General features: G+C 51.3%; 1 protein-coding gene across 2 annotated transcripts in view; it reads right to left on the reverse strand.

The window, feature by feature from the left end:
* The window catches only part of SORL1 (sortilin related receptor 1), a 43,282-nt gene extending 18,689 nt beyond the window's left edge, over positions 1 to 24,593 (reverse strand). For both annotated transcript variants that reach the window (XM_030464683.1, XM_030464682.1), the window contains exons 1-21: positions 24,276 to 24,593; positions 15,974 to 16,090; positions 15,545 to 15,670; positions 14,943 to 15,104; positions 13,948 to 14,015; positions 13,681 to 13,861; positions 11,777 to 11,878; positions 10,921 to 11,090; positions 10,577 to 10,769; positions 9,578 to 9,695; positions 9,011 to 9,084; positions 7,245 to 7,333; positions 6,981 to 7,159; positions 5,856 to 6,042; positions 4,661 to 4,789; positions 4,345 to 4,430; positions 2,377 to 2,549; positions 1,993 to 2,124; positions 1,377 to 1,468; positions 591 to 837; positions 251 to 389 (exon numbers count right to left, since the gene is read on the reverse strand). In XM_030464683.1, coding sequence (XP_030320543.1) covers positions 251 to 389; positions 591 to 837; positions 1,377 to 1,468; positions 1,993 to 2,124; positions 2,377 to 2,549; positions 4,345 to 4,430; positions 4,661 to 4,789; positions 5,856 to 6,042; positions 6,981 to 7,159; positions 7,245 to 7,333; positions 9,011 to 9,084; positions 9,578 to 9,695; positions 10,577 to 10,769; positions 10,921 to 11,090; positions 11,777 to 11,878; positions 13,681 to 13,861; positions 13,948 to 14,015; positions 14,943 to 15,104; positions 15,545 to 15,670; positions 15,974 to 16,090; positions 24,276 to 24,503 — 2,992 coding nt within the window. In that variant the 5' untranslated portion in view covers positions 24,504 to 24,593. The remainder of the gene's footprint in view (positions 1 to 250; positions 390 to 590; positions 838 to 1,376; positions 1,469 to 1,992; positions 2,125 to 2,376; positions 2,550 to 4,344; positions 4,431 to 4,660; positions 4,790 to 5,855; positions 6,043 to 6,980; positions 7,160 to 7,244; positions 7,334 to 9,010; positions 9,085 to 9,577; positions 9,696 to 10,576; positions 10,770 to 10,920; positions 11,091 to 11,776; positions 11,879 to 13,680; positions 13,862 to 13,947; positions 14,016 to 14,942; positions 15,105 to 15,544; positions 15,671 to 15,973; positions 16,091 to 24,275) is intronic.
* Between the last annotated feature and the right edge of the window lie 159 nt (positions 24,594 to 24,752).

Below are 24,752 nucleotides of genomic sequence, written 5' to 3' on the forward strand. Positions count from 1 at the left end.
GCAGGAAGCCCAGTTTCACCTGCCATCCCAGGCTTGGGGTCACCCCCCTGTTAGGAGCAGGCTCTGCAGCACTGAGTTGAGCTATAGAAATGCACAGAGCTGGTCCAGGGACACAGAGGGCCTTAAAAGGTCCTCCCAGCCTCTTGCAGGTTGCTGGCTGGCAAAGCTCTTTGTTGGTTTTATACCCATCAGAAAATGAAGCCAATTCCTTCAGTGCATTGATCATGCATCTGCACACTGATGTGATTACCTGTTGTCTTTCCTCTGTAAAAGATTTTCATGTCCATGATCCCATTCAACCGTCCGACTAAAATCTCCATTCTGGAGCCACTGTTTTTGGATGCTCTGAAAATACTCAGCTGTGACCAGTCGTTCCAGTAGATTTCATTCTGAAACAGAGGCTTTGCTCTTAGGGGGATGCATGAGAATGTGCCAGGAGCAGAAACAGAGCAAAGCATCATGCTGGCTCCTACCCTACAAATCCAGAGTGCTCAGTGCTCTTCTGCTGCCTGCCCCTTATGCACAACAACCTCTGAGCATGTTTGCTGTGGAAATGCAAACCAACGGGAAAGGAGCTGCTGCATACACACCTTAAACACAGCAATAGCATAGGGGTGTGGGAGGCTGTCCAGGATGACAGATCTCTGCAGCCCAGTGAAATCGACCCTCTCAATCCTGTCCATATAGGCTTCAGTCCAGTAGATCCAGTGGTCATCCACAGAAATCCCATTTGGCCACCTCACACCCTCTGACACAATGCACCTGGCTGATGACCCATCCATGTCACTCCTGTAAATGCCAGCTCTGGAGTCTCCCCAGTCTGTCCAGAACATCAAGCTGACAAAAAGCAGAGAGGTTACTCAAAATCCAAACAAAACAGCTCACTGAAAGGAAACAGGTTATGAAGCAGAGGTTTCAAGACTTCACATTCTCTTGTAAGACATGGCTTTGGAAAGAGAGCTCTCTGCAGCTGTAATGAACACCACTGCCAGATGTACAAGCAGCAGAGAGGCTTGTCTAGCTGTGGGTTGCAGTGCAGCTGTAGTTTACCTTCAGTTGAACTGTTTTGCTTTAGTGCATCTGGTTAAAGGCAGCACAGGATTGTCAGTGCTACGTTTGCAGAGCAGCAGCCACCACAAAACCATCCCCAGAAAGATGGAACTTGCATTTGGCTCTGGAATTTTAGCCCAGCTCTATTTCTCACACATCACTGCAGTTTCCCCCACTAACCAGATCGGTTTAACTGGCAGGAAAAGTTATTTATAACTATCATTAGTTATAATAGTGATACAGTGATGCAGGAGGGGCTTTACCAGTGTGTTTCCCCTTGGGAATACCACGGTGCTCAGATACTTGTGAATTTTTTTCTTTCTTACCCATCTTGGGGAACCAGAGTGAGGGCTCTGGGTCGTTCAAGTATGGAGGAATTGAGGACAGTGAGTCGGAGGTCTCCATCTGGGTTGGCAACCTGGAGGTGTAACCAAGGGAGGGGTGTGCTTAGTGCAGGCAGTGCAGAGGGTAAGTGCAGTGGTTAAAATGGTGAAAGTCACGTGGAATTTGTGGCAGGTAATTACTGACACCTAAAAAAATGGCTGCTGTGGGCACAGGGAGCAGTTATTGTAAAAGGGATGATCTAAGAGGCTAGATGGGTGTATTTATTGACACTACGTGTGACTAAGCAAGCAACCAGCAGCAGTACTGTCTGTACCCTGTGTACTCTGTGTTCCTCACAAGGATGTTGCTTTTTAACCCCTGTTTCTGCCACACAACTCAGCCTCATAAATTGACCTGCATTTAAGTACAGATGGCTGAATGGTATCATACCCTCTTAGCATTTTAGACCCCATAAAGTGGCACGTGGGATGAGGGTCAGTGGCCAGCAATGTCCCCCCAGCAATGAGACTTCAGGGCAGCTGCCAGCTTAGGTCCCAGCTGCCTCAATGATGCTCTGACCCAACCACCTCTTTGCAGCACGTGTGGGCACAGCCATACCTCAATTTTGGGAATCCCAGCATTAACCCAGTACAGCAACTGACTGAGAGGTTCAAAGGCCAAAGCTTCCACTGTTTCCAGCCCAGTGCTTATGATAATTTCCTGCCCAGAGCTGCCGTTGAGACAAAGACGCTGAGAAAAAAAGAATTAAAAAAAAAAGAAGAAGAATCAGAATCAAAGATGAGGAAGTTCCACAGCCTCGAGGCGAGCAGGGTGAGACATGCAAAGCAAGCCCTAACAGACAGCTTTGGAGGGGAGGAATATTCCAAGACAAACATTTGTACTTCGGGGGGGGGGAGTGTGCACCACCCGCCCCCCGGGTGCAAGGAGGGGACGCGGCGTGGCCGGCTGGCACCGCGGCGACCTCTCCTCTCCCCGTCTCACCTGTATAATGTCAAGGGTGACATCGGCCCAGTACAGGCAGTTGTGCTCATAGTCAAAATCCAGGGCGACCGCTCCTCGCAGCCCAGCCAGGGGCAGCTCCTCGCTGAGGCCGGAGGCGAGGTCGTAGCGGTGGATGGAGTAGCGGGTGGCGTAGAGAATGAACTCGTTCTCCTCTGCAAGAACAGGGAGTGCCTTCTTTTAGACGCCTCTGGCTGTTTTAGGCTACTCAAGGGGCAAAAAGAAAACATTTCTCACCTTTTTTTTTTTTTTCCCCCTTTCTTTTTTTTTTTTTTTTTTTTTTTTTTTTTTTTTTCCTTTACCCCTGACCGGAGGTTTTAGCACCTCAGCCACAGGGGAGGCAAAGGCCCTTTGTCTCCGTGCAATTAGGTTAATGAGAACACACTAATAGCCTTATCTGAACACACTGTGCCCCTTGTTTGGGCTGATGGAGGAGGTAAGGACAGCGAAAGCCATCACCACCCCTTTCCTTCCCACGTTAATGTGCTGGGAATTAGAAAATCAGAAAATTAGAAAAGAATACTGATTATTAGAAAACAGTTAGAAAAAGAATACTCATCTCCCGTTCCTCAAAAATCTTGTAAAAAAAGTGATATAAACCCAGGAGTCACAGGCAGTAAATACCCCAGAGTCACTTTTGTTTCTGATTTGCACAGCATCGAGCTGTAATGGGATCCTGGTCTGGGAGAGTCTCCTGGGCATTAGCACACTACTGGTCAAGTCCAATAATGCTATTAATGAGTAAAGCTAATGTCAGTAAGTAACTCTGGCTATGCATCCCTAATGAGATTATACGGAGATAAGAAACAGATACTGTACATGAAAGTGTTACCATGGGGGGAGCCAACAGGTATCTGAAGATGATCAGCAAACACTCTGGGAACACCAGCACTTCAAAGCCTGGCCCGGTGGGGACTGCAGGTTTGTTTTTCAATCAGCAGGGCCCTTCTCAGCATAACTAACACAGCTCTCCAAAGAGCTGAAGAGGGCTTGGAGGGGTGAAGAACACGTTGGGCTCTGAATGAGGGGGAAAACTTAAGCACAGCACTGGTGTGAATCCCAGCAGAGGGAATGCTTCCCCAGGCACCCGCTGGCTCGTTTTGCACCTGGAATACCTTTGGCACCCTGGAAAATCTTAGGGTTGGTGCAGGAAAAGCTCCTGCTGGTGGTGCTGGCTTGCACCAGCCTCTTCCCTGTCTCAGGCACTCTCTGGAGCTGCTGTGTGGTGGTGGCATGCTAATCAGGCAGCTCATGACGGCAGATTAAATTAAAGCTGTAAGGAGGAGAATGCAAATAACTTTGGCAGCACAGGGGCATGAGACCATTTCAGTCCCTGGTACATTTGAGAGGAGAAAATGAGGACAGAGGCAAAGTCTGGTGGGGACTAAAGGGCAGCATCTGCCTCAGCCTAGAATCATAGAATTGGCTGGGTTGGAAGGGACCTCAGAGATCATCAAGTCCAACCCTTGATCCACTCCCCCCGTGGTTCCCAGCCCATGGCACTCAGTGCCACATCCAGGCTCTTTGGAAAGATCTCCAGACACGGAGAATCCACTACTTCCCTGGGCAGCCCATTCCAATGCCTGATCACCCTCTCCAGAAAGAAATTCTTTCTAATCTCCAACCTAAACCTCCCCTGGCACAACTTGAGACCCTGCCCTCTTGTCTTGCTGAGAGTTGCCTGGGAAAAGAGACCAAACCCCACCTGGCTCCAACCTCCTTTCAGGGAGTTGTAGAGAGTGAATCAACTGCAGGGTGGTTATTTCCCAAGGGTTTCCCCAGGATGGGGGTACTTTTGGCCTAATTTCTGCCTTTTTGGTGGGGTTCGAACCCACTACAGTGAGGACACAACAGGGATAAGAGGGTTTGGTAATGTCTGTGTGGTCCACCAGGCACTGGCCATTTTATAAATGAAAGCTTTGTGCCTGAAGCAATCCTGTGTGTACTCACCAGCCAGTGGGCAGGGTACCAGCTCCCCTTCCAGCCGCGACTCGATGTCTCCACCTGTGCAAGTGTCCCCAGAGATCTTGCGGTAGCTGCAACACACACAGCCAGGCAGTTTATTCCATGGAAACTGTTAACATCCCACTCTGTGCAGTTAGGATAAACAGGGGTGCTTGGTTGCAATGGATGTCCAAACATGCAGTTTATTTGCTGTTGCTCGTGGAGAGCCTGTGTGTGGTTTTTGTGGGGTTTTTTTCTCTCTGTTTTTTTATCACCGACAGTGTTTGGAAGATCAGGTTCCCCTCCCAAGTGCAACACATACCCTCGAGTCTTTCTGTAAGTTGAGCCAACAGGGCAAGGTACTGGTGGGTCATATGGCTTCCCAGCAAATTCAGGGTCAGGGACACAAACTTCTAATGATAAATCGTCGCTCAGTTTAAAGCCAAAATCACTGCAAAGAGAAAGATGGAAGGAAGGAAGGAAGGAAGGAAGGAAGAGGGAGAAGGGGAAAATGCAGCCATGCTATACTGTTGCTCCCTATTTTTTCACAGAAATTCTAAGAACCCAAACCATTTCAGAAGGCTGTTCATTATCAGTATTTAGCTGCATAATAACATACAGCCAGACAGCTTCAGGGTGTCTCAGAAACATTTTAAAACTAAGACTGGAAGTGGCTGAGCAGACTAAGGCAGGTGAGGCAGTGAGGCACAGCAGAGCCAGAGCACCCTTCAAATCTGGCTGCCAGCCCCAGTTTTCCTGGTAGCTGGATTAGGTCACTGGTGTGTGTCTTGGCTTTTCCTGTCAATAAAGCAGTGGTTACAGTGCATCTGTTCTTTGGAAAACACTGGGGAAGAGGTTATGCTAATCTGATTTTACTGGCAGCCTTGTGGAGCTGATTCCGAGGCAGGAATCAGATCCCACCAGTCCTATACCCAGTCTGGCCATGAGAAGCCAGATCCCTTTCCAGTCTTTCTCAGCATCAGACCAACAGGTCTAGACCCCTGTCATTTGCTTGTGTACCAGGGACTCTGCTGAAAGTCCAGTCCCTGAAAAGCACTTCACTGAGTAACCCCAAACCTTTGAATCCAATTGCCAGAGTGTTTTTTAATCCCGAGAGCTGTTCAGTGTCAGTAACATGCAAATTTCATCTGGAGTGATCCAGCAGGGCCAGTTGCATCCCCAGGGCTAAAGGGTCACTAAGCATTTCAGTGGGGGATCTCTGGATGTGATAGGAAATTGCCTACCATCAGTTTTAAGAAGGTGGTAGATTAACAAGACTTCCCTCTTCTATAGAACCTTTCAGAGGGTCCCGAAAGGCTCTACAGACATTAATTAAGTCTCATGCCCCATTATTAATGAAAGGATGTTTTCAGTCTGTTTAGTTTCCTCTCTGCTATAAAATCAAGCAGCGATACAAAGAGCTCAGTAAATTGGGTGTCTGTTCACTCTGGGCCACGGGTCAGAGATACCTATCTCCAACTTAAAATCCGGACTAAAAGAAATTAATTGGTATTTACCATTCAAAGTCTTCCCTTGTACAAGAGCAGTTGGAGACCATGACAGGCCTGTCAAAATCCTCCCCATTGAAGCAGGTTGCATGAGGCGTCCTCCTTTTGAAGACAGTTTTATGCCCCAGTAAGCATTCATTGCCCCGCTCGTCGGAGGGTGACCACAGTTTGTAGTCATTCTCTGTGCAAGGGACCCCTAAAAGAAGGGACAAGGTTGAGGGTGAAGAAGGCACCAGCAGCACCCCAAAAAGAAAGGCAAAGCAGGGAGAATTCCAGCTCAGAGCATGCAGTGGCACTCGGTGACAGGAGGCAGCGTGCAGCTCTGTGACAGTGAATTTGCAATGCCTCATTTAAATGAAGTCGTGCTGGTTACCAAACAGATCCATTTCTAACAAAACGTCAAGGGAATCAGTTATAAATTTTAGTCAAGCAAATTCCTCTGCTGGGTTTAACTGCTCTTTGATTAAAAAGCTGCCTCGCAATCAAAGCTGAAATGGGTTATAAAACATTCATAGGCACAAGCCTTCAGAAGGGGTTGGGTTTTGGGTTTTTTTCCCTTTTCATTTTCAACAAATCCCTAAGCAAGAAGGGAAAAGGGTACAGGGAGAGTGCAAGGGACACTGATGCCATCAGCAGCTGTGTCCACTGGGACAAGAGATGAGGGAGAGGGCGCCCAAATGTGGGTGGTGGTACTGCAGTGGAAACAGGACTCAGAATGGCCAGGACAGGGGTCTGATTCTAGTGGGACTTGAGGGCATCTCTCCAAGGTCTCTTTTGGGAAAAAAGAATGGAGGGTGAGAGCAACAAAGGTTTTATCCATTCCCAATTAGTATTTAGGTGAATCCTAGGGACCCCAGGAGCCTTAGATGGCTAAAAAGTTTGGTTCATAGCCTGAGGTCTCTAGGTCACTTGAGGCTTTCAAAAACTTCTCCTGTGTACCCTCCTAGTTTTCAGCACTCCAGAGATGCTGAGGGAAGACCTGTTCTGCAGCACAGGAGTGCTTGGGGCAGGCTGTGTGGCATGAGGACCAGGTTCAGGCAAAAGCTGAGAGTGCATCCCCTACAAAGGAGACAGGACAGCTCTGCCACCTGCCCAACCCAGCATCACCAATGGCTCTGTCACCCATCTCCTTACCCAGCACATCTGTAGTGTTGATCTGCAGTATCAGCCAGCTGTGACCATTCTCTTTATACGAGCCAAAGATGGTGAATATGGTGCTTTTCTCCCCGGGCTCAGTAAGCAGCCCGTACACAAACACTGGCTTCTCAGAGAAAGTGAATGTTTTCCAGGTTTCCCCCTCATTTGTGCTGTACCTGGAGAAAGAGGATTGGGAGAGCTGCAAGGGGCAGGTCCTGCCCATTGCTGGGCACCCTCTTGTGCCCCTGCCCTGCCACTTACTTGAGCTGGTCAGTCTCAGTGCCTTGGGCAATGGCCACAAGAATGCCACCGTGGTCACCCCAGGTGTAATAGTGGGGTCCTGACAGTGCCTGGAAGAGAAACAGTGCCAAGGGCTGCATCAGAGCTGCCCTGAATTAAGGGAGAAGCTTGGCTGGAAAGCTTTTTCAGGAACCTGGCCTGACCTGAGCTAACGTTTTGGGTTGCCTGGGCCAAGCCAAGTATCTGGAGGCACCAGAGATTCAAGTGTTTATGGGCCAACACCTGCTGTCAGGAGCAGCCAGACCAACTTCCCTCAACCTAAAGCTGTGTTGAAAAGCAGTGCTGTGACCTGGATTCTGCTCCTCCTGCTCCACTCACGGCAGAGTGAGAGTTTTTCAGTGGGGAAAAAGTGTAATTCCATAAAACCAGAGTCCACTGCTGCCCTTGCAGCTATTTGTCCTGTCAGCAAAAAAAGGGTGCTCAGCAGGGACTCACTGCCTTCTCAGGATTGCAGGCAAGTGTTTATTCTCAGGCTTTTGCTCCTTGAACACTATGGGAAGTGCAGAAACATCCCCAGACAAACATATGTATATCCATTGTATACTGTACATCCATTGTATATTGTACATGACATTGTATATCCATCTCACAGAAAGAAACCTGTAGTATTTGATGCTCATCTCCAGCTCTATTTAATGACCACCAGCATAAAATCACCTTTGCTTTCCTCTCTGGGGAGCCCAGTGCAGCTCAGGATGAAAACAGAGAGCGTGTACATGCCTGACTCTGCTTGCAGGATGTGCCAATGTGCTTGGGGACGTTCCTGGGCAGGGCACTGAATGTATTGTTTGTTTCTTTTCTGCACTGTGAGACTGTACCAGTGATCTGGAAAGCCTGTGGGTTGACAAAGCCTGGAGGGAATCAAGTTACTGTTCTCAGTAACTGGTGACCCAGGGTGCTGGGTCACTCTGCACCTCTGCTCATGGTGGTGGCCAAGTAACCCGTGAGTTATCACTTCCTTGGTGTGTTTTAATTGCACCTCAAGGCAAGCCTGCCTGTGAGCCAGAGAAGGTTGGCACCCCAAGGTCTTTTGGGCACCCTTCCCAGCTGTAATCACTCCTGTCTCACAGGGGAAAATGGTGGGTCCCCCAGCCACCCCCCCTTGTTGGGGTCAGCCTCTGAACCACCTTTGGCACCATCCAGGTCCCCAGCACCACTGCCACTGCCCAGACATGAACCCAGACCGCAGAGCACTTATGGGAGGAAAAGGAGACTGCATAATTCACAGGATTAAATAGCTTGCAGATGTTGTAACACCGTATTACACTGGCTGCAGAATGCACAGGCAGACCACAAATCCTGCCGCAGACCAGAACACCCACTTAGTAAACAGCATCAAACTCCCCATAAACCCAGGGCAACATTCCCATTTTTCTGGAAGATGCCAAAGCCTCTCCAGACACTCTCACATGCAAAGCCCTGGCTCTCATTGCCAGCTATGAGGGGCCAGGTCCTGGGAGTTGGAAAGAAGAAATAGAGGGAGCTCTCCCCCATTTAAACCCTCCACCTTCACCAAGAGGACTGAGAGGCTCACCTCCATGCCAACCCACACCTGATCCTTCATCTAAAGACGTTTTTGTCTCTACATTCAGCACCTTTCAGCTGCAGCTCTTGGATGTGTATGTGGAGGTCACCCTTACTGCTGCACCCTGCTTATCAGTATTGCTGTCAAAGTCCTACCTGCTGCACCACTGTGGCTGAGCTGGCAAGCAAAAGAGTCACCTTACCTCTCTCCACCTTGCTCCAGCACTGCTTGAGACATAGACATTGGTTTTCCTTGCCATGTTCTTGCCAACAGACCCTAGGAGAAATCATTTTTCTCCATGAATGAAAAGCTATTGCTTAAAATTAAGACAGATACCTCTAAGCTGCTTTTATCTGTGAGCAAAATGATGATTGAGGAGCTAATTTTTCACACAGCAAGCTAACCCCTCCAAAATCAAATATTTTAAAGACTACTACAAGTTTTAAATGCAGCTATAAGCACAATCAAAGAAAATGTGTGTTTTCTTCAGTAAAAGAGCAAGACAAACAGGAATTTCTGCATGCTCAAGAAAACCCTCCCAAGGACAGAAGATAAAGCAAGGAAGGTTTCTCACACCACCGTGCTGCAGTAAGAAGTACAGGTGGTGATTATTGTACAGGGACTGCAGCAGAGAAAGGACAGCAAAACGCAGGTTTTAATTGCATTTTTGTAACCTGCAGATCCAAATTAGATGCTGCCAAGTTCCTCCGTGTCCTGACAACCACACGCCTCAAGCCCCTGCACATCTGTGAGAAGGGAAGTGAGTTACCAGTGGCAATGATCAGTCCTGGTGCTGACTCCTTGGAGAGAATGGGCATCCTGCGCAGCTGGAAATTAAGGAGCTGGCTCAGGCGCTGGGCCAGGTGGAGAGAGCATCCCTCAGAAAGCTGGAGAAACAAACCACAGCAGCATTAAACCTCCATCCCGTGCTGTGCCCACCTCTTTTACAAGGGGCTCCTGCTGCAGCCAGCCCCCTGCTCCTCCCCACCCCCCAGAAGCCATCAGTCACAGGATGTTTAGGTTGGAAGAGACCTCCAAGATCATCCAGTCCAACCTTTGACCAGCACCATAAGTATTAAGAAGTCAGTGGCCAGCAGGAATTGGGAGGTGATCATCTCTCTGTACTCAGCTCTGGTGAGGCCACATCTTGAGGACTGTGTTCAGTTCTGGGCACCTTACTATAGGAGGGACAGAGAAGTGCTGGAGCGTGTCCAGAGAAGGGCAACAAATCCGGAGCACAGATCCTGTGAGGAGCTGAGGGAGCTGGGGTTGTTTAGTCTGGAGAAGAGGAGGCTGAGAGGAGACCTTGTTGCTCTCTTCAATTGCCTCAAGGGAGGTTGGAGTGAGGAGGGAAGCAGCCTCTGCTCCTTAAGAGCAGAGGGAATGGATGGAAGCTTCACCAGAGGAGGTTTAGGCTGGATGTCAGGAAATATTTTTTCCTAACTGACTGAGAGGGTTGTCTGGCATTGGGATGGCCCAGGACAGTGGTGGAGTCACCATCCCTTGAGGCATTTAAAAGGCATTTAGACCTGGTGCTTAAGGACAGGGTTTAATAGTTGAGTGTGGTGTTAATCCAAGGTTGGACTGGATGATCTTGGAGGTCTTTCCAACCTAAACATTCTGTGATTTTGTCAGTACAGAGAGATGGCCATCTCCCTATTCCTGCTGGCCACCAAGCTCCTATCACAACCCAGGATGCCATCAGCCTTCTTGGCCACTGGCTCGTGTGAAGTCAAGTGTCAGCCAACCCCCTCAGGTCCCAGGCTACCTTGCAGTCGATCTGCTCCCCGTATCGTGTCTGGGTTGGGGGCTGCAGCAGCTCCCAGGTGCCCCCCTTGTCAAAGGTGATGACTGAGCGTGTGTTCTCCTCGCTGAAGGAGCCATTGATCAGGGTGGCGATGTAAACCCCCCGCACGCCTTCCACACGGTGGAAATCTGCAAAGGGCTCATTGGCAAAATACCTGCCAGGAAAAAAAGCAAAGGTAGGATCAGTGAGCTTCCCCAGGGCTTCAAAGGGAGGATGGTCAAGTTTGGGGATCACAGCCTGCTTTGATCCAACACAGACAAGAAACCGTAAAGGATTTTGGCTTCTGTTCTCATGTCACACGTTACCTGACCAAGGTGTCACTTCCAGCTCCTCCTGGGCTGTAGTAGAGGACGTTTTCTAAAGACAGGGAGAACTTCAGGCCTTCTGCCTCTGAGATGTAGAGGTTGGTCCGGTTGTTGTCGTGGCTGACACACACAAACACCTGATCCTCCGAGGCATCAGCAACATAAAATTCCTTTGGGATGTAAATGACAGGTGAGCTGGCTTCATGTGTGGGCATGCAGGAAGGGTTTATGTAGAGGCTGGTTTAGGATTTATTCTTAGGTAGCTGGGAGTTATTCTTCCCCCCACCATTTGTATATTTTTCACTTTGCAAATAAGCATCTTCCCTCTGCTTTTTTTCTTTTGTGTTTCTCCTCCAACAATCATCACTGAACTCCAACCTGCACAAACCCTGGCTATGCCCCTGGGCTTCCTCTGCCTGTGGAGAAGATGGATGCTCCAGCCCATGCCATGGAAAGAGATAAGATCCCCAAAAGCAAAGGCAATGCACGGACATCAACCCCTCTCTGGCCTCTGCTGCCACCCTCCATCACCTGTGCTGGAAGAACTTGGGGACTGTCTCTTTCCAGACAGTGCTCTGGGTGCTCCAGAGGCATGAACCTCTAGAATAAAGTACAAACATGTAAATTAAAATGGTCACAAGGTCATCCTAATGTTAGGATGATCACAAGGCCATCCTAATGTGAGCTTATTCTCTGCCAAAGCTCCCTGAGCAGGGTCATAGGAGGTTCCTTCCCAGCTCCAACTCCTCTAGAGTCTTGTGAAAGGCAGAGGACTGCTGTTGACATCCAAAGGTGTCCTTGGCAAAGGAGGGAGGGCAGGAGGGAGGGAGAGGTCCTCTCAGAAAGCACCACTTACCTTAATTGGATGCTTGGTCACGAACTGTGCCACACGCATGGGTTTGCGGTTGAAGGACACCCAGAGCTGGACTGAAGGTGGCTGAGAGCTGCCCTGCAAACGCTGCAGCAGAGCAGAGGGACAGGTCAGGAGGAGCTCTCACTCCCCAAATCACCTTCATCCCATCAGAGAGGAAGACTGGGGAAAGCTACACCCACCACAACCCAACCTGACCCACTGCAATGCGTGGCAGCAGCCCAGGACTGCTGGTGGGAGCATCACTCCCTGCTCACAAGGTAAATCCCTGCAGCCAGCACTCAGCAAGGAGAGAAATTACCCTTTCTGACCAGGGTAAGGAGGTTGGTTTTAATTCCTCCTCTTCCTGTGGAACAGTCTGTCCTTTCCTTCCTATTTTGAACGATTCGTGCCAAATGAAAGGCACCAGCACGAAGCCAAAAAAGCAAAAAGCTGGGGTGCAACCTATTTCTTACCAACTGTAGGAACCTAAACCCAGATTTAGGCTCCAAAAATAAGCAGCCTGATTTTCCCAGGCTCTGCATCACTAAGCAACCATGCCTCCCACGGAAGGGAGCTGAAGTCCTGGCCGCCTCTGCCACCCAGCATGTCCTTTCCCAGCACCATTCCTGCTGGAGCCCAGGTATGATGGAATTGTCTGATTCCAGAACAGGGGATGTAATTTTCACATCAGAGGCCATCCCCCATCCCCCAACCCCCCCAGTCAACGTGTTACCATGGAATAGGGGTGATTTTACTGTTGTTTAGTGTAACATCAACCATTAGAGCTGCAGGAGAAAGTCTGATGGTGCTCCCTGTGACCCCTGAGCACTCCAGAAGCAGAAACAGCTCCAAAGAACCCCCAAATTAAGGTCAGGCTTGGAAAGGTCCTGACTCAAACCTGCCTCATGCTGCCTCATGATGCCCCCCGAGCCTGACTTCTCAGCAGCCACAGATCATCACCCAACACCAACAGAAAGCCCAGATAAAAATCTTCTGCAAACAATAGCAGGTTTCAGATCAGGCCAAGTACCAAGGGGATGGGCTGTAAGAGTTGCAGGCTGTACTAGCTACATGAGAGACTTCCAAGAAACCAAAAGTGCTCTGCAAATACTGTTCACTAAATCAGGCTTGATAGCAGCAGTGGGGGAAGAAAGTGATGCTAACATCTTCTAAATAGAAAATTGCTCCTTTAATCCTGGGAGAAACAGGATTCTATCCCTCCTGTGGTGTGCCTCAGAGAAAGCACAGATGCTCTCCAGCTTTCTGTCAGGTTTGCCTGAAACTGGCCAATAGATGCCAAAAGTATAGGAGGGTCCTGACTGCAGAGGGACCATCAGGCCACATTTGCTCACCTGCATCCTCTTTTCTTAGGAAAGCAAAATGAAATCCCAGCTTTCTTTCCAGGCTGGAGCATTTTAGGCTACTTGAACCTAGTCCACAGCTGATGGTAATCCTCTCTGACAAGCAACGAGCTGCTGAGCCACATCCCCCTTCTTCCCCTGCCATCCCCACCCCCTCACCAGCTTTCCCTGGCATCCTGTGGTTTTTCCTGGGTCCCCAGCACTTTGCAGGCTGTCTGACCTACTTCTGCCCAGCCTGCTGAAGGCAGGCAGCTGGAAACACCCCCTCTCCCAGCCCCACTCTCAGGAGAGCAGCATCCAAAGATGTTCTTTGTCCACTGCAGTGAAAGCTCCAGTGGGGAAAGCAGCAGAGCCTCCATCACCAACCTGATGGGGGTCTGAAGGCTGCAGGCACAGCAGTGAGGAGCCTCACCTCTAGTAAAGGCTCTCACCCTGCTTTACACACAGGTCCCAGCCCAAAGCAGAGCTATTGCCTGCCCTGGTGGCACTATAGCAAAGCATGAGCTGTCACCCTCGGTGGTGGTGACTTCCTCACGTGATACTTACCACAGACCTGGTTGCAAACATGTATTTGTCCCTGAGCTGGAAGTCTTCAACATCTTCCAGGATTACTTCTTTATTTTCTCGGCTCTGGAAGAAATCAGTGCTGCGAATGACAGTCGAAGCCCCAGAAGGCTCATGCCTCTCAATGTACACTGTGTTTGGCTTATCATAGGGCTCAACTCCCCTGGAAAGGACAGAAAAGGTGGTGGTGGTGGTGTCATCCCACAGAGCAATGTGGAAGGCAGCATAACACAGAGGTGCAATACATACCAAGAGAAAGACTTCACATGTTCCTGAATCATTATCCAGGTCTGGCCAAAATCATCTGATTTCCAGAGCTGCAACAAAAAAGGGAAGAAATGCCAGTGGGACAGGGCAACCCAACAGACCCAGTCCTTCAAGATGCTCAGAGTCAGGCAGCAAAGGCAGGGCAGACATGTGTTTATCTCTTGTAAAACCATGAACTACTTTGAGGATTCCTCTTTTTGTGGTAGCTTTCTGGAGCAACAGCCATCTTTCTAGCTGCAGAAGATCCCAAACAGGGAAAAACCAAACTGCCCTTTAGTCTCCTACCAGAAAGATTTCCCAGCTGCCTTTACAGTAACCCAGAAATGAAAATAACTTCTTATAATGTGCTTGACTCTCCCCATTCATACACTGGGGGGTTGTTGTTCTAGCTCCAGGATTTGCTTACACCGCCTGCGTCTCTCTGAAGGTTCTGTAATTATTTACAATCTTCACCAAATAGCTCCAGAGGGAAAAAAAAAAAAAAACAAATAAAAAAATCATTTGTTTTCCAGAAGCAATTTATTATGCAAGACCCAAAGCCAAACCACATGCTGGCAGGAAATACTGCAGAGGTCAGTCCTGCCTCAGCTGCCAGCTCTGCGGAGAGCTGTGGTCACAACAGTCGAGGAGATCAATAGAGTCAGGAGCAGAAGAGATAAAGGAGCAGCATTAATGAAGAAAAAAGGCAAGGAAGAGTTTGAAGTGGCCACCCTGCAGGTATTATACCCTCAGCACTCCAGAGGTCATAAACCAGCTGGATCTGTAGGGAAAGGGGTGTTCTGGCCTCTTTGGGACAGCTCAGCATGCAGCGGTCTGAGAGCAGAGACCCTGGATGGTCCAAGCACAAACCCAAGTGGCACTTGAGGGTGGCAGGGTGGCTCTGAGGATGCTGTCAGGGCTGTGGGGCATGTAACAGGCCACGGGAATGCCACAGCAGGGTAGAGGCAGGACCCTCCTGTCAAAGCAGAAGTGCTCACCTGTTTTTTAGGATGCGACCTGTCGTAGCCCAAGAGCAGGTTGGGGTTCCTGCTGTGCAGGAGGAGGTCTGCTGCTCTGAAGGGAATCAAGAAGCCCTGGATACTGTTGCAGAAGTCAGTGGTGATCCAGAGGTATGGGACAAAGGCATCCACGAAGATATACTGGGAAGAGAGGGACCAACAAGGAAGAGGAAAAGCAGGTGGTCAGACTCCAGGAGGTCAGAAGAAGACTCCAGAGAAGAGGACTTTGCTTCTCCCAGCCATGTCCTGTCCTGCTACACTCTGATGCTCCTGAGCATCACAGAGCTGTACAGGAGCTCCAGCATGCCCCTGCCCAGAGCCTTCCAGGATCGTCCAAGGGGCTGTGTGGGGAAGAAAAAGATCTGTGCAAAAACTGCCTTTGGTTTCTTTCTACAGGAGGGGCCTGTCCCTCCCCACTGCCATGGCAGAATGGCCCATGGGACAACTTCCCCTGGTTCCACAAGTGTGGGTCGGGGTGGCTGCACACCCAGGTCTCCTGGCCTGAGGTGACAATATTGGCAGTGATAAAGCCACACTGTCCCATGTGTGAGCCCCACTGGGGATGGAGGCTGCATCCTCACCCTCTTGTTGTCAGCTGGGCTGTGGTAGAACTGGGCGATGGCCACCTCGCTGCTGTTCCCTGCACCAAAGTTGAACTTCTCTGAAATCTTCTTAAAACTCTTCCCGTAGTCATATGACACATAAACCTGCAAAGGAGAAGCCTTGGTGAGGAGCTGAAAGCTCAGGTTTCCCTTCTGACAGATTTGGTGAAAACTCAGAAGACTGCAGGGGGGAAAGCCTCAGAGCCAGCCTTTTAGGGCTTGAAGCTCTGGGTCAACACAGGAGATAGCAAGTTGTTTGGGGTTTTTTTGTGCCTCTGAACTCAGACTAAAAGGCTTTTCCTTCATCTTCCCAGCACAGGAGTGGAAGGAAGGCTGTAGCTCTGCAGCCACCACCACCTCACCCAGCACAACAGGCACCCCAGGACAACACCAGGTTGCAGTACTCACATCACTGTTTTTGGGACCCAGCAAAGACAAGCTGTCTCTGGCCAAGGCCACGATCACGTTGCTCTTCTCTCCTGCCCAGTGAACAACCATCTGATTGTGGGAATCGTTGAGGCTGACCTGCAACACCAAGGAAAAGGGTACCCTGAGCCACAGCCTCACCACAGGAACACCCGGTGAGCAAACACCCGCAGGTACCACCCCTGCTTGGAAATGTACTGTGGGGGGAAGCTCACTCAAACCAGGGGAAGAAGTTAAACAGTCTGGAAAGCAAATAGTTAAAGAGAAGGCTTCCCTGGGGGGTGATGTTCAAGCACATCATCATGAGCAGCAGCATCAAGCATCTCTCACAAACACGTTGGGAAAAATGTGTGTGCCTAAAGGGCTCAGCGTTCCCTTTATTCTTCCTCAGAGGATTAGGATCCAGGGGACGGTGAGAATGAAAACTAAAACCAGGGACCAAGAAGTGATTTCAGACCCAGACTGACGAGGTGAAGGTGCACAGGGAAACAGCCACCTTTCTGCAGCCACTCCTGCTGTGCCAGAAAGGATGCGCTGGTTTCCAAATGAAACCTCTTATTCCCTCTGCGTGTGCTGTCCCTGGCAGCTGTAACAGTGCTGGATGTCAGGGGCTGCTTCCTGCTGGGAAAACCATGGCAGCATCACTGCAGAGGGAGCTGAAGGTGCAGGAGCCTCTGCACAAACCCACTGCCTGCAGGGAAAGCCAGCCTGGAGGGATGTCCTGGTAGCTGCAGCAGTGGACACGTGTGCCCAAGCCCCACACACCAAACATGGCTCAGGCAATGGCTGGAAAACCCTAAAAACACAGAGCTAAGCCCTTCTTAGACCTGAGACCCTAAGGGTCCTGCTGACCCCAGGATCACCAGGGGCAAGGGGGTGGTTTAGCCTCCTCCAGTGCCTGCCAAATAAAACATTGGGACAAACAAGGTCTTTGCTCTGCAAAAGGGGGGAGGGCAAGTGAAACAGAAGCCCTCAAATCCCTCTTATGCAATAGGCTCATGCAAAGAGTGAAAAAAAAAAAAAATTCAAAACCTGGCAATGGGGGTGGTGAGCAGCCCCTCTGGACCAGTATCCCCAGCTGCACCCCTGCCTGCCCAGCCAGAGACCCTTCCAGAGGGCAGACCCTGCTGGAGCACCCGGATAGCAAAAGCAGCAGAGATTTAGGTCAGGCAGCAGCATCAGAGCAAAGCAGCAGCAGCCTTGCACACCCGCTGGAAAAAATGAAGTGACACTGTGAGAGGATGCAGGGAAACAGGGTGGAGGGGAAGGAAATGCTGATGCCCACTGAGACAGCCCACAGACAGCCTCGGGTCTGAAGTCCACGGCAGCCCTGAGCTCCCTGTCCTCCTTTCCGCCTTTGAAAGCAGAATAACCCCATCTAAGTCTCCTGCACCTATATTAGTTATTTGGGGTGCAGCTTTTTTGAGTTCCCAGCTGTGTGGGGATGAGCTTTATGGCTGCAGGTCAAGGCACAGGTTTTTAGCTAGTTTAGAGTTTTGCTGTTATTTGGAGGGGAGAAGGGTAGCGAGGGGCAGCCTGGAGCTGTGCATTCAGAGCCAGAAGGCAGCAACCCTGCCCAGCCTCCCATCCCTGGGAAAACCTCTCCAGAGGGAGATTTTTCTGCTCTCCCTAAGGAAAGATGAAGTCTGGATGTGCCAGACCTGCCCTGTGCACCCCTTGCCCTGCTCTCCTCAGCCAAGAACCAGGAGCCTGGCTATGGGATGCAACAAACAGGACCCTGAGCCCTTGGTGCCCTGGGTGAACAGGATCTGATGTCCCATTGACCAGGATGTTTTCTGTGCAATTGCTTTGTAATGAGGTTGTTAACCCCAACATAAGTAACCCTTCCCTCCTTGCTGGGAAGAGGCCCATTTGGCAGGAGCCCACTGGGGGGAAACCTTCCTCAGGAGCTGGTTTAACCTATGGTGATGCCTGGTGCCTAATGGAAACAGCATTTAGTACAAATTCCACTTAATGGGGAAGTGTTTTGGTCTTTGCCAAGTGATTAAGTGTATATGAAATATGCATGAAATTCTAATTTGTCCTTCTAATATGTAAGGTGCCAAATGAAGTCCAGGAGGGGAGAACAGCAGCCAAGAAATACCAGAAGCTGCTTGTAGCTCTAGTTATTGTAGTTAATGATGCTGGCTTTGCTCACAATATACATTTCTTTTTTTTTTTTTGTTAACAGCATCCTCCAATAAATTAATCCCTCACAAAAGTGGAGCAAGAAGACATCCCCTGGAGCTACCATCCTGTGGGAGCACATCCCAGAGCAGGCAGGAGCTCAAGGGAAGCAGCTGCAGCCTGGGTGCTCCCTGCCCAAGCTGGGAGGGGGAATACTTTTGGGATGCATGGTGCTGTGCTGAAGCAGTGGTAGTGCCTTGCTGTGGGGAAGTCCAGAAAAAAAAGGCTTCCAGGGATCCTTTATTTTCCTCTTCTGGCTATGGAATTGAAAATTCAGTGCCTACAAACCAGTGTAGAAATTTCTGAATAGTTAAGAGGTTATTACTATGGCTGAATAAGTGAGGGTATCAGAGAGCAACAGGCTGTGCAGCTGTGAGTGGCTGCCAAAACTGGCAAAGTTGTGCTGGCAGCTCAGATCTTGGCTTGAAGGCTGCCAGGAGATAGTTGCAGAAGAGGAACTGGCTAAATGTTTTGTACCTGTTAGCCAGGGGGAGCAAGAATGGGGTTAAAGAAAGCTAAATGTGTTCGGAAGAAAGCAGATGCTTTTTTCAGCACAGGGTGTTAAAGAAGAGGTGGTGTCATGAGTCTCCTTCTCATTCAGGCTTGCTGGAAGCTTCAGTGGACAAGTGCTGGGCTCCTGTCCCCATTTCCTCTGCCTGCTCCTGGCAAGGTTTATGCAATAGCCCAGCATCAGGGATGAGAGTCATGGGCAGCTCTTGCATTCCCAGCACGCCGCGTTCCCACCAAAGCTTCATTACTGCACCTTCTGCTCTGCTCCTGAGCATCTGTTTTCCAGCCCTGCCATGATATTTTAAAATCCAGCCTGTGCCTGCCGTAGTGCTGCTTGTGGCTTGGACTGAGAAATGCCAGGGTCTGAAATCATTGATATGAAACATGGGTGACTCATTTCAGAGAGTGCCAGGGCCATGTTAATTTTGTTAATGCTGAAATCATCTCCTTGCAGAGCTGTTTTCTCTCTGCTACCACCAACAGAGCTCCCCACTAGCTGTTGTTTCTAAGAGAAAGGAAAAGGGTGAAGGAGGGGGAAGAGCAAAGTGGAGGCAGGAGCTCTGTTTGGCCCAGAAATTAGTGAGTTCCCTGGAGAGAAGGTCCTGGTGATGATGTCTCTTTCTAAATTGATGGGGAATCGAGGTTGCCCCAGCCAGTTTGGATAAGTGCTGATGAAAGTCACTCCCTGGTAACTGAGGCACAGGAGAGAGCTGCAGAAAAGGTCTGAAATGCTGCTGGTGAAGCACAAAGGAGTCACGACAGCTACAGAGAGCTCGAGCCCCTGGGACACAGCAACACTGCCCAACAGGATCTGTGAGGAACCTGCCAAAGGCAGAACAATGAATCTGAACACAAATACCCTTCCCAGCCACCACGGGGCCAGGAGAGGAGCTGTGTGGCTTCTAGAGGCAAGTCTTTCCTGGCCATTTTGGGTGCAAAAGCAGGTGCCAGGGGCAGGGAACCAGGGAACCATCCTGGGGTGGCTGGGAAAGGGTCAGGAGTCCCTGTCCCCCATGCAGACACAGTGATGGGAAGGGGGATCTGCCAACACAAGGAAGGAAGGAAGATGGGTCCAGCAGCCCAGGGCAAGCCCTCTGCCAGGATGTGCTGTCACCACTCAGAAGGTTAAAGTCTCATCTGGGAGGGTCTCTGCCAGGCTGGCAAACTAGGTCAAAATGAAATATGGTTCAATTCCTATGCAGAGTGACCAATGTGTCTGTTCAGAGGTGGGGAGCATTCACCCTGGGAAGCACTTTGCTACCTTCTCTGAAGGATGAGAGGCTTTTGGCCAGTTCGCAGACTGGGAGGGCAGAGGTGCAGAGGTGCCCTGCAGAGGGCAGGGAACTAAGGTGTGCTTCCCCCAGGATGTGCCTCAAAAGAAGAGAGGCTTCATCTGTCTCTGCTCAGACACTATTTTGACCATGTGCTTACAGTATTTTAGGGTCATCTCCCAGGAAGTGCTTTGTTTCCTTGGTACCCCACAACTGCCCTGTGCCATGGAGATAAGGATGTTAATGTCTCCTGCACAAAGCCATCACAGTGGTGTCAGGAGAAAGGAGACAAAGATCAGTGAGTTGTGTCATGGTGTGGCTTCAGTTTTAATGTAATCCATGTGCACTCCAAGTGCCTCCAAGACTTTGGTCTTCACCAGTGTGGAGGGGTGGCTTGGAGAGGGGCAGGAAAAGCCAGGTGGGCTGTAAAAGGTCATTTTGTAGATCCCACTGGGAGGGAAAGAGATGAGCTGATGCTAGGGCAGGAAATAACACAGGTTCAGGAGGCACAGACTCCATGGCTGTGTGTAGGTCAGGAGCACAGGGAGAGGCTCAGGATCACAGAGCAGCATCACAGAGGGGGATCAGCTGCCATGGGAGCTGCCAGTGGGTAGACAGGATGTCTTGCATCCCATCACAGCTTAAGGCAATGATTTCTTGTGAGTTGTGTGCTTTAGGGACAGGTTTTAGATAAAACTTTCCCAAAGAAGGGGAAGGGATGGCTGCAGATACTGGTTAGACCTCTGTGAGTGTTAGCAGCCTGCAGTGTACATGCTGCCAGTAACTGTGTCCCTTTCTCTTGCCTCTCAGGATTAGCAGAGGTTGGCCTCCTGCCCCAGCACTTCTCCTCACTGTCTGCTGTAGCTGTGACACTCATGAGACAGCCAGTGTCCCAGCCACAGAAGACACTTTGTTCCAGCTTGCAGGTAGGAGGCCAAGCTGGCTCCTTTCCTTTTCCTTGTTTATTGCACTCAGCAAAGTCCTCTGGAGGTGATGTGGTTCACAGCTGGGATTCCTGTGGGATGGTGGTGATGTCCTCTAGAAATGTAAAACCCTGGAGCTGAGTACCTGCACCCAGGTACCTGAACAGGGATGCAAAGGCATGGAGGCTGTTAAGGGACAGGAGGGTGACCAAAGAGGAGTCACCACCTCCATACCAGGGGTTCATGATGGAAGAGATGGGCAGGGTGCAGCTGCCAGAAGGGTTTTGGGGAGGGCAGACAGCCCTGGGGGGTGTGTAGGCAGCAGTTGTCTTGCCCTGGGGATGCTTCTCTGCGTCAGTGGTGTCCTAGAAAAGACTTGTCACATGTCAGTGCCTGCTCTGGAACCGTCTGTCCATTGCAAGGCTCACCAAGGGTCTCCTAGAGGTGAGGGCCAAGCAAGGCAACAAAACCCACTCTGTCTCCTAGCTGTCAGTCTCTGGAGTTCTGTGTTTAGTCTCTTGGTTGCTGGTGCTTTGGAGTCAGAAAAGCCATGAAAAAGCCACCAAGGCACAGGGGTTTAGGCTACTGGTCTTGTTTGTTGACATGCCTAAAATGTTTTGCTGTAGCCACGTGTGCAAGGTGCACAAGCCTGCCTGGCAAGGATGCAGTCAGTGGTGAGGATCTGGATGTGGAATCCAAGTTGTGTTTTATGCTTGTGTCTATGGTGTCTGTGGCTCTGAGCCTGTTGGTGACGGTGCTGACTAAGCTGCATTTGTCTCCAGAGGAGCCCCAAAGGATTTGGACTTGCTCCTTGTTTCCAGAGGGGGTGAAGCATCCCTCCGTCTTGCTCTGGTCCCCTGGCATGTCACCCATCGTGGTGACAGGCAGCACCAACCTCCTGTGCTTTGCTTTCCTTCTCTGAGCTGACCCTGGGCTCTGTGCCATCCCACAAAGCCCAATTGGGAACACAGAGGAGAGCCAGGGAAGGGCAGGGAGTTTCAGGACCCGGGCCAATGCGTAGCATATGGGTAAGGGACCTGCCAAACACGTGAGCAGGACACATCCCAGATAAGGGGTGGCAGCCACACAGTGCTAGGATGCTCTGTCCAAGCACTGCCCCTTATGATGATGCTCCTGAGAGAGAATCAGCTTTGTGTCTGTACTGTTTTCTGCTGGTGCTGGAGAAGCACCAGAGACCTAGGGAAGGGGGGGGAGCAACACAGGGAGCATGAGGTGCCTGTGACAAGGCCTGAGCACTGTGTTACACAGCTTGCTGGCTTCCTCAGCATTAGTAATTCTGTGCAGAGGCTGGGACACCCGGGCTTCCTCTTGTCCCTTTCATTAAAGCAGATCCTGATTTAAAGCACTGAACTGCCAATAAACTCTTCTTGGTACCTGGGCTTTAAAAATCGTGTGTCCTGATGCAGAGGTGCAGAAGGGGAGGGGTTTGTACACAAGCCTGAAACCGTGCACTGTGTCACCCGTGAGAGTGGCTCTGCTCCCCAGGCACATCCTCTCTGAGAGCTTAAGGCAACAAGAAAAGACCAAACAGTGGGAAACTTTGCTCAACTTGCACTGCTTCCTATTAGTCCCATCCCAGATAGTGCTGGGGTTACCACACCCTCTCAGATCTGCTGCTGCATGTCCAGGCAACAGAGGCTGCTCCTGCCAAAGCAGCTCTACCTGACCCGGGCAAGTGGCTGAGATGAAAGCCACAGGGAGACAAAAGGGAAAGTGCTACAAATGTCTGCCTGTAGATGAGAGACAACTGTCATGTTTTTATTTTAAAATGGGGAAGCTGTGTTAAGCTAAAAAGAGCCAAATGTTGAGGAGGTAGTGGAGGCGAAACAGATTTTCAAGGAGAGTAGGAACAGCTTTTTCCCATTCTTTAAAGGGGGAAACTGGAGCTGGGCTTTAGGAGCAGCTCCAGCTTCATGTGTGCCCCTCCGGCAGCTCTAGAGACAGTCGTGCCTTGAGGCTGGCTCTTCCTCATCCAACAAGCAGCAAAAAGGGGACATTAAAGAGCACTGAGAAGACAAAGCACCAGGTGAAGAAGCAAACACAGATGTTGCTGAAGGCTTGATGCCTCACCATGAGCATGCCTCATCCCTCCATGGGCCACTGTTCCCTCACTCCCCCCCAGCAGCCTTTTGGGCATCTGAGGGGGCAAGGGCAACATAAGCAAGGAGGGCCAAGTGGGGTTTAGCATGTGGGTAGTTAAAAAATGAAGTGGACTCTTTAAGGCTGAAGCTTTCCATCGCAGGCAGACAGAGCGTAATTCCTCATCACCCCTAAAGTGATGGTTGTTTGAAAAAGGGGAGGCTAGAGGGAGCCTTTACGGTCCTGGCTGCAAAGATTGCCAGCAAATCCAGCCCAAGCAAGGATACTTTCAGAAACAACAGTTTCTGTGTTTTTCCGTGACCAGCAACTCCTCTCCCACTCTTTCCAAGGAGCAGTGGTGAATGGATCAGAAACGCAGAGAGGAGCCCTGCTTCGGGAGGAGGGCACTGACAACCAGCAATCCCTTCTGTCAGGAGTCAGCTTCCTCTGCCTAGCTTCTGGGGGTAGAAATGTTCAATATGAGCACCTCCAGCTGCAAAGCTACTGCCCAAGCCAGAGAACAAGCGGAGGGGATAACCTGCCCTGACCCTCCAGCTGATGCCCTTGGCCATCGGCAGATACCTCTGCTCATCTCGCTGGAAATGAACCCGCAAGTGTAAAACGCAAAGCCGATGGTCTCACTAGTTTGAGGTGGCTCTGGGTGACACACGGAGAGGTGACAATAGCTCTAGCCAGAGGTCAGCAGTCCCTCACGCCTGCACTTTAAACGGGGCCAGCCACAGGCAGCAAACGAGCTATTAGACACAGGGGGTCTGCTCGGCCCCTCCATCCCTCCGCAGCCACCGACCCTTCCTTCTCCCCTCCCCTGTCGGGCGCTGCGGGTGCCCAGAGGATGCGGGGCCACCCCCCGGCGGAACCCGCTCCAACCCCCGCGGGCGCGGAAGTTATTCTCCGAGCAGCAAGTGTGCAGCATCCCTCCCCCTCCTTTCCCGTTCCCCCCCTCCCCACTTTCGCAGCAGACCTGCGGGGGGCTGCAGCGCGGCACGATGTCGCCGAGGCCCACTGGTGGCACCAACACTCGAGGGGGTGGGGGGTGGGAGGGAGCCGGGGACGAGCGTCCGTGAGCGGGGCTGGCAGCCGGGGCTCCTTTCCGCGTCCCCCCCGCAATCGCTCGCCGCAAATTCCCGGTGGGGAGGGGGGGAGGGAGCACACACACGACCCCGCGGGGTGATGTAACGCGCTTCTCCGCGGTATTCGGAGGGGTGGAAAGGGGGGAGGGGAGCGGAGGGCATGTGCGGAAGGCCGCGGAAGACATTCCCCGCCCCGGCTCACCTGTCCGTACACCTGGATGGAGTCCGGCGGTCGCGGCGCGGCGCGGAGGCTGCGGGGAGGCTCGGCGGGCTGCGGGGAGCGGAGCAGCAGTGCGGAGCGGCCGCCCGTAGCCCCCCGGCCTCTCCCCTCCGCCAGCAGCAGCAGCAGCAGAAACAGAAAAAGGGGCAGGAGGAGGCGAGGGGGGAACGGGGCGGCCCGGCGCACCCCGCAGCTCTTCGGCGTCGCCATCTTCGTGCGGCCGGGGCCGGGCCGAGGCGTGCGGGGCCGCGCCGAGCGGAGCGGAGCGGAGTGGAGCGGGGCCGAGCGGAGTGGAGCGGAGCGGGGCGGATCGCCGCGCCGCCGCCCGGAGAGAATGTGCAATGGGCAGCGGCTCCGCACCCGCATCCCGCCCCCTCCCCTTGGGGGTGCTCGGGGCCTCCCTCCCCGAACCGGGCTTGGCATCCTTAAGAGGATGCTTGGGGTCCTCGCGAAATAAAT

This window comes from Calypte anna, chromosome 24 (assembly GCF_003957555.1).
Source record: "Calypte anna isolate BGI_N300 chromosome 24, bCalAnn1_v1.p, whole genome shotgun sequence".
NCBI lineage: Eukaryota > Metazoa > Chordata > Aves > Apodiformes > Trochilidae > Calypte > Calypte anna.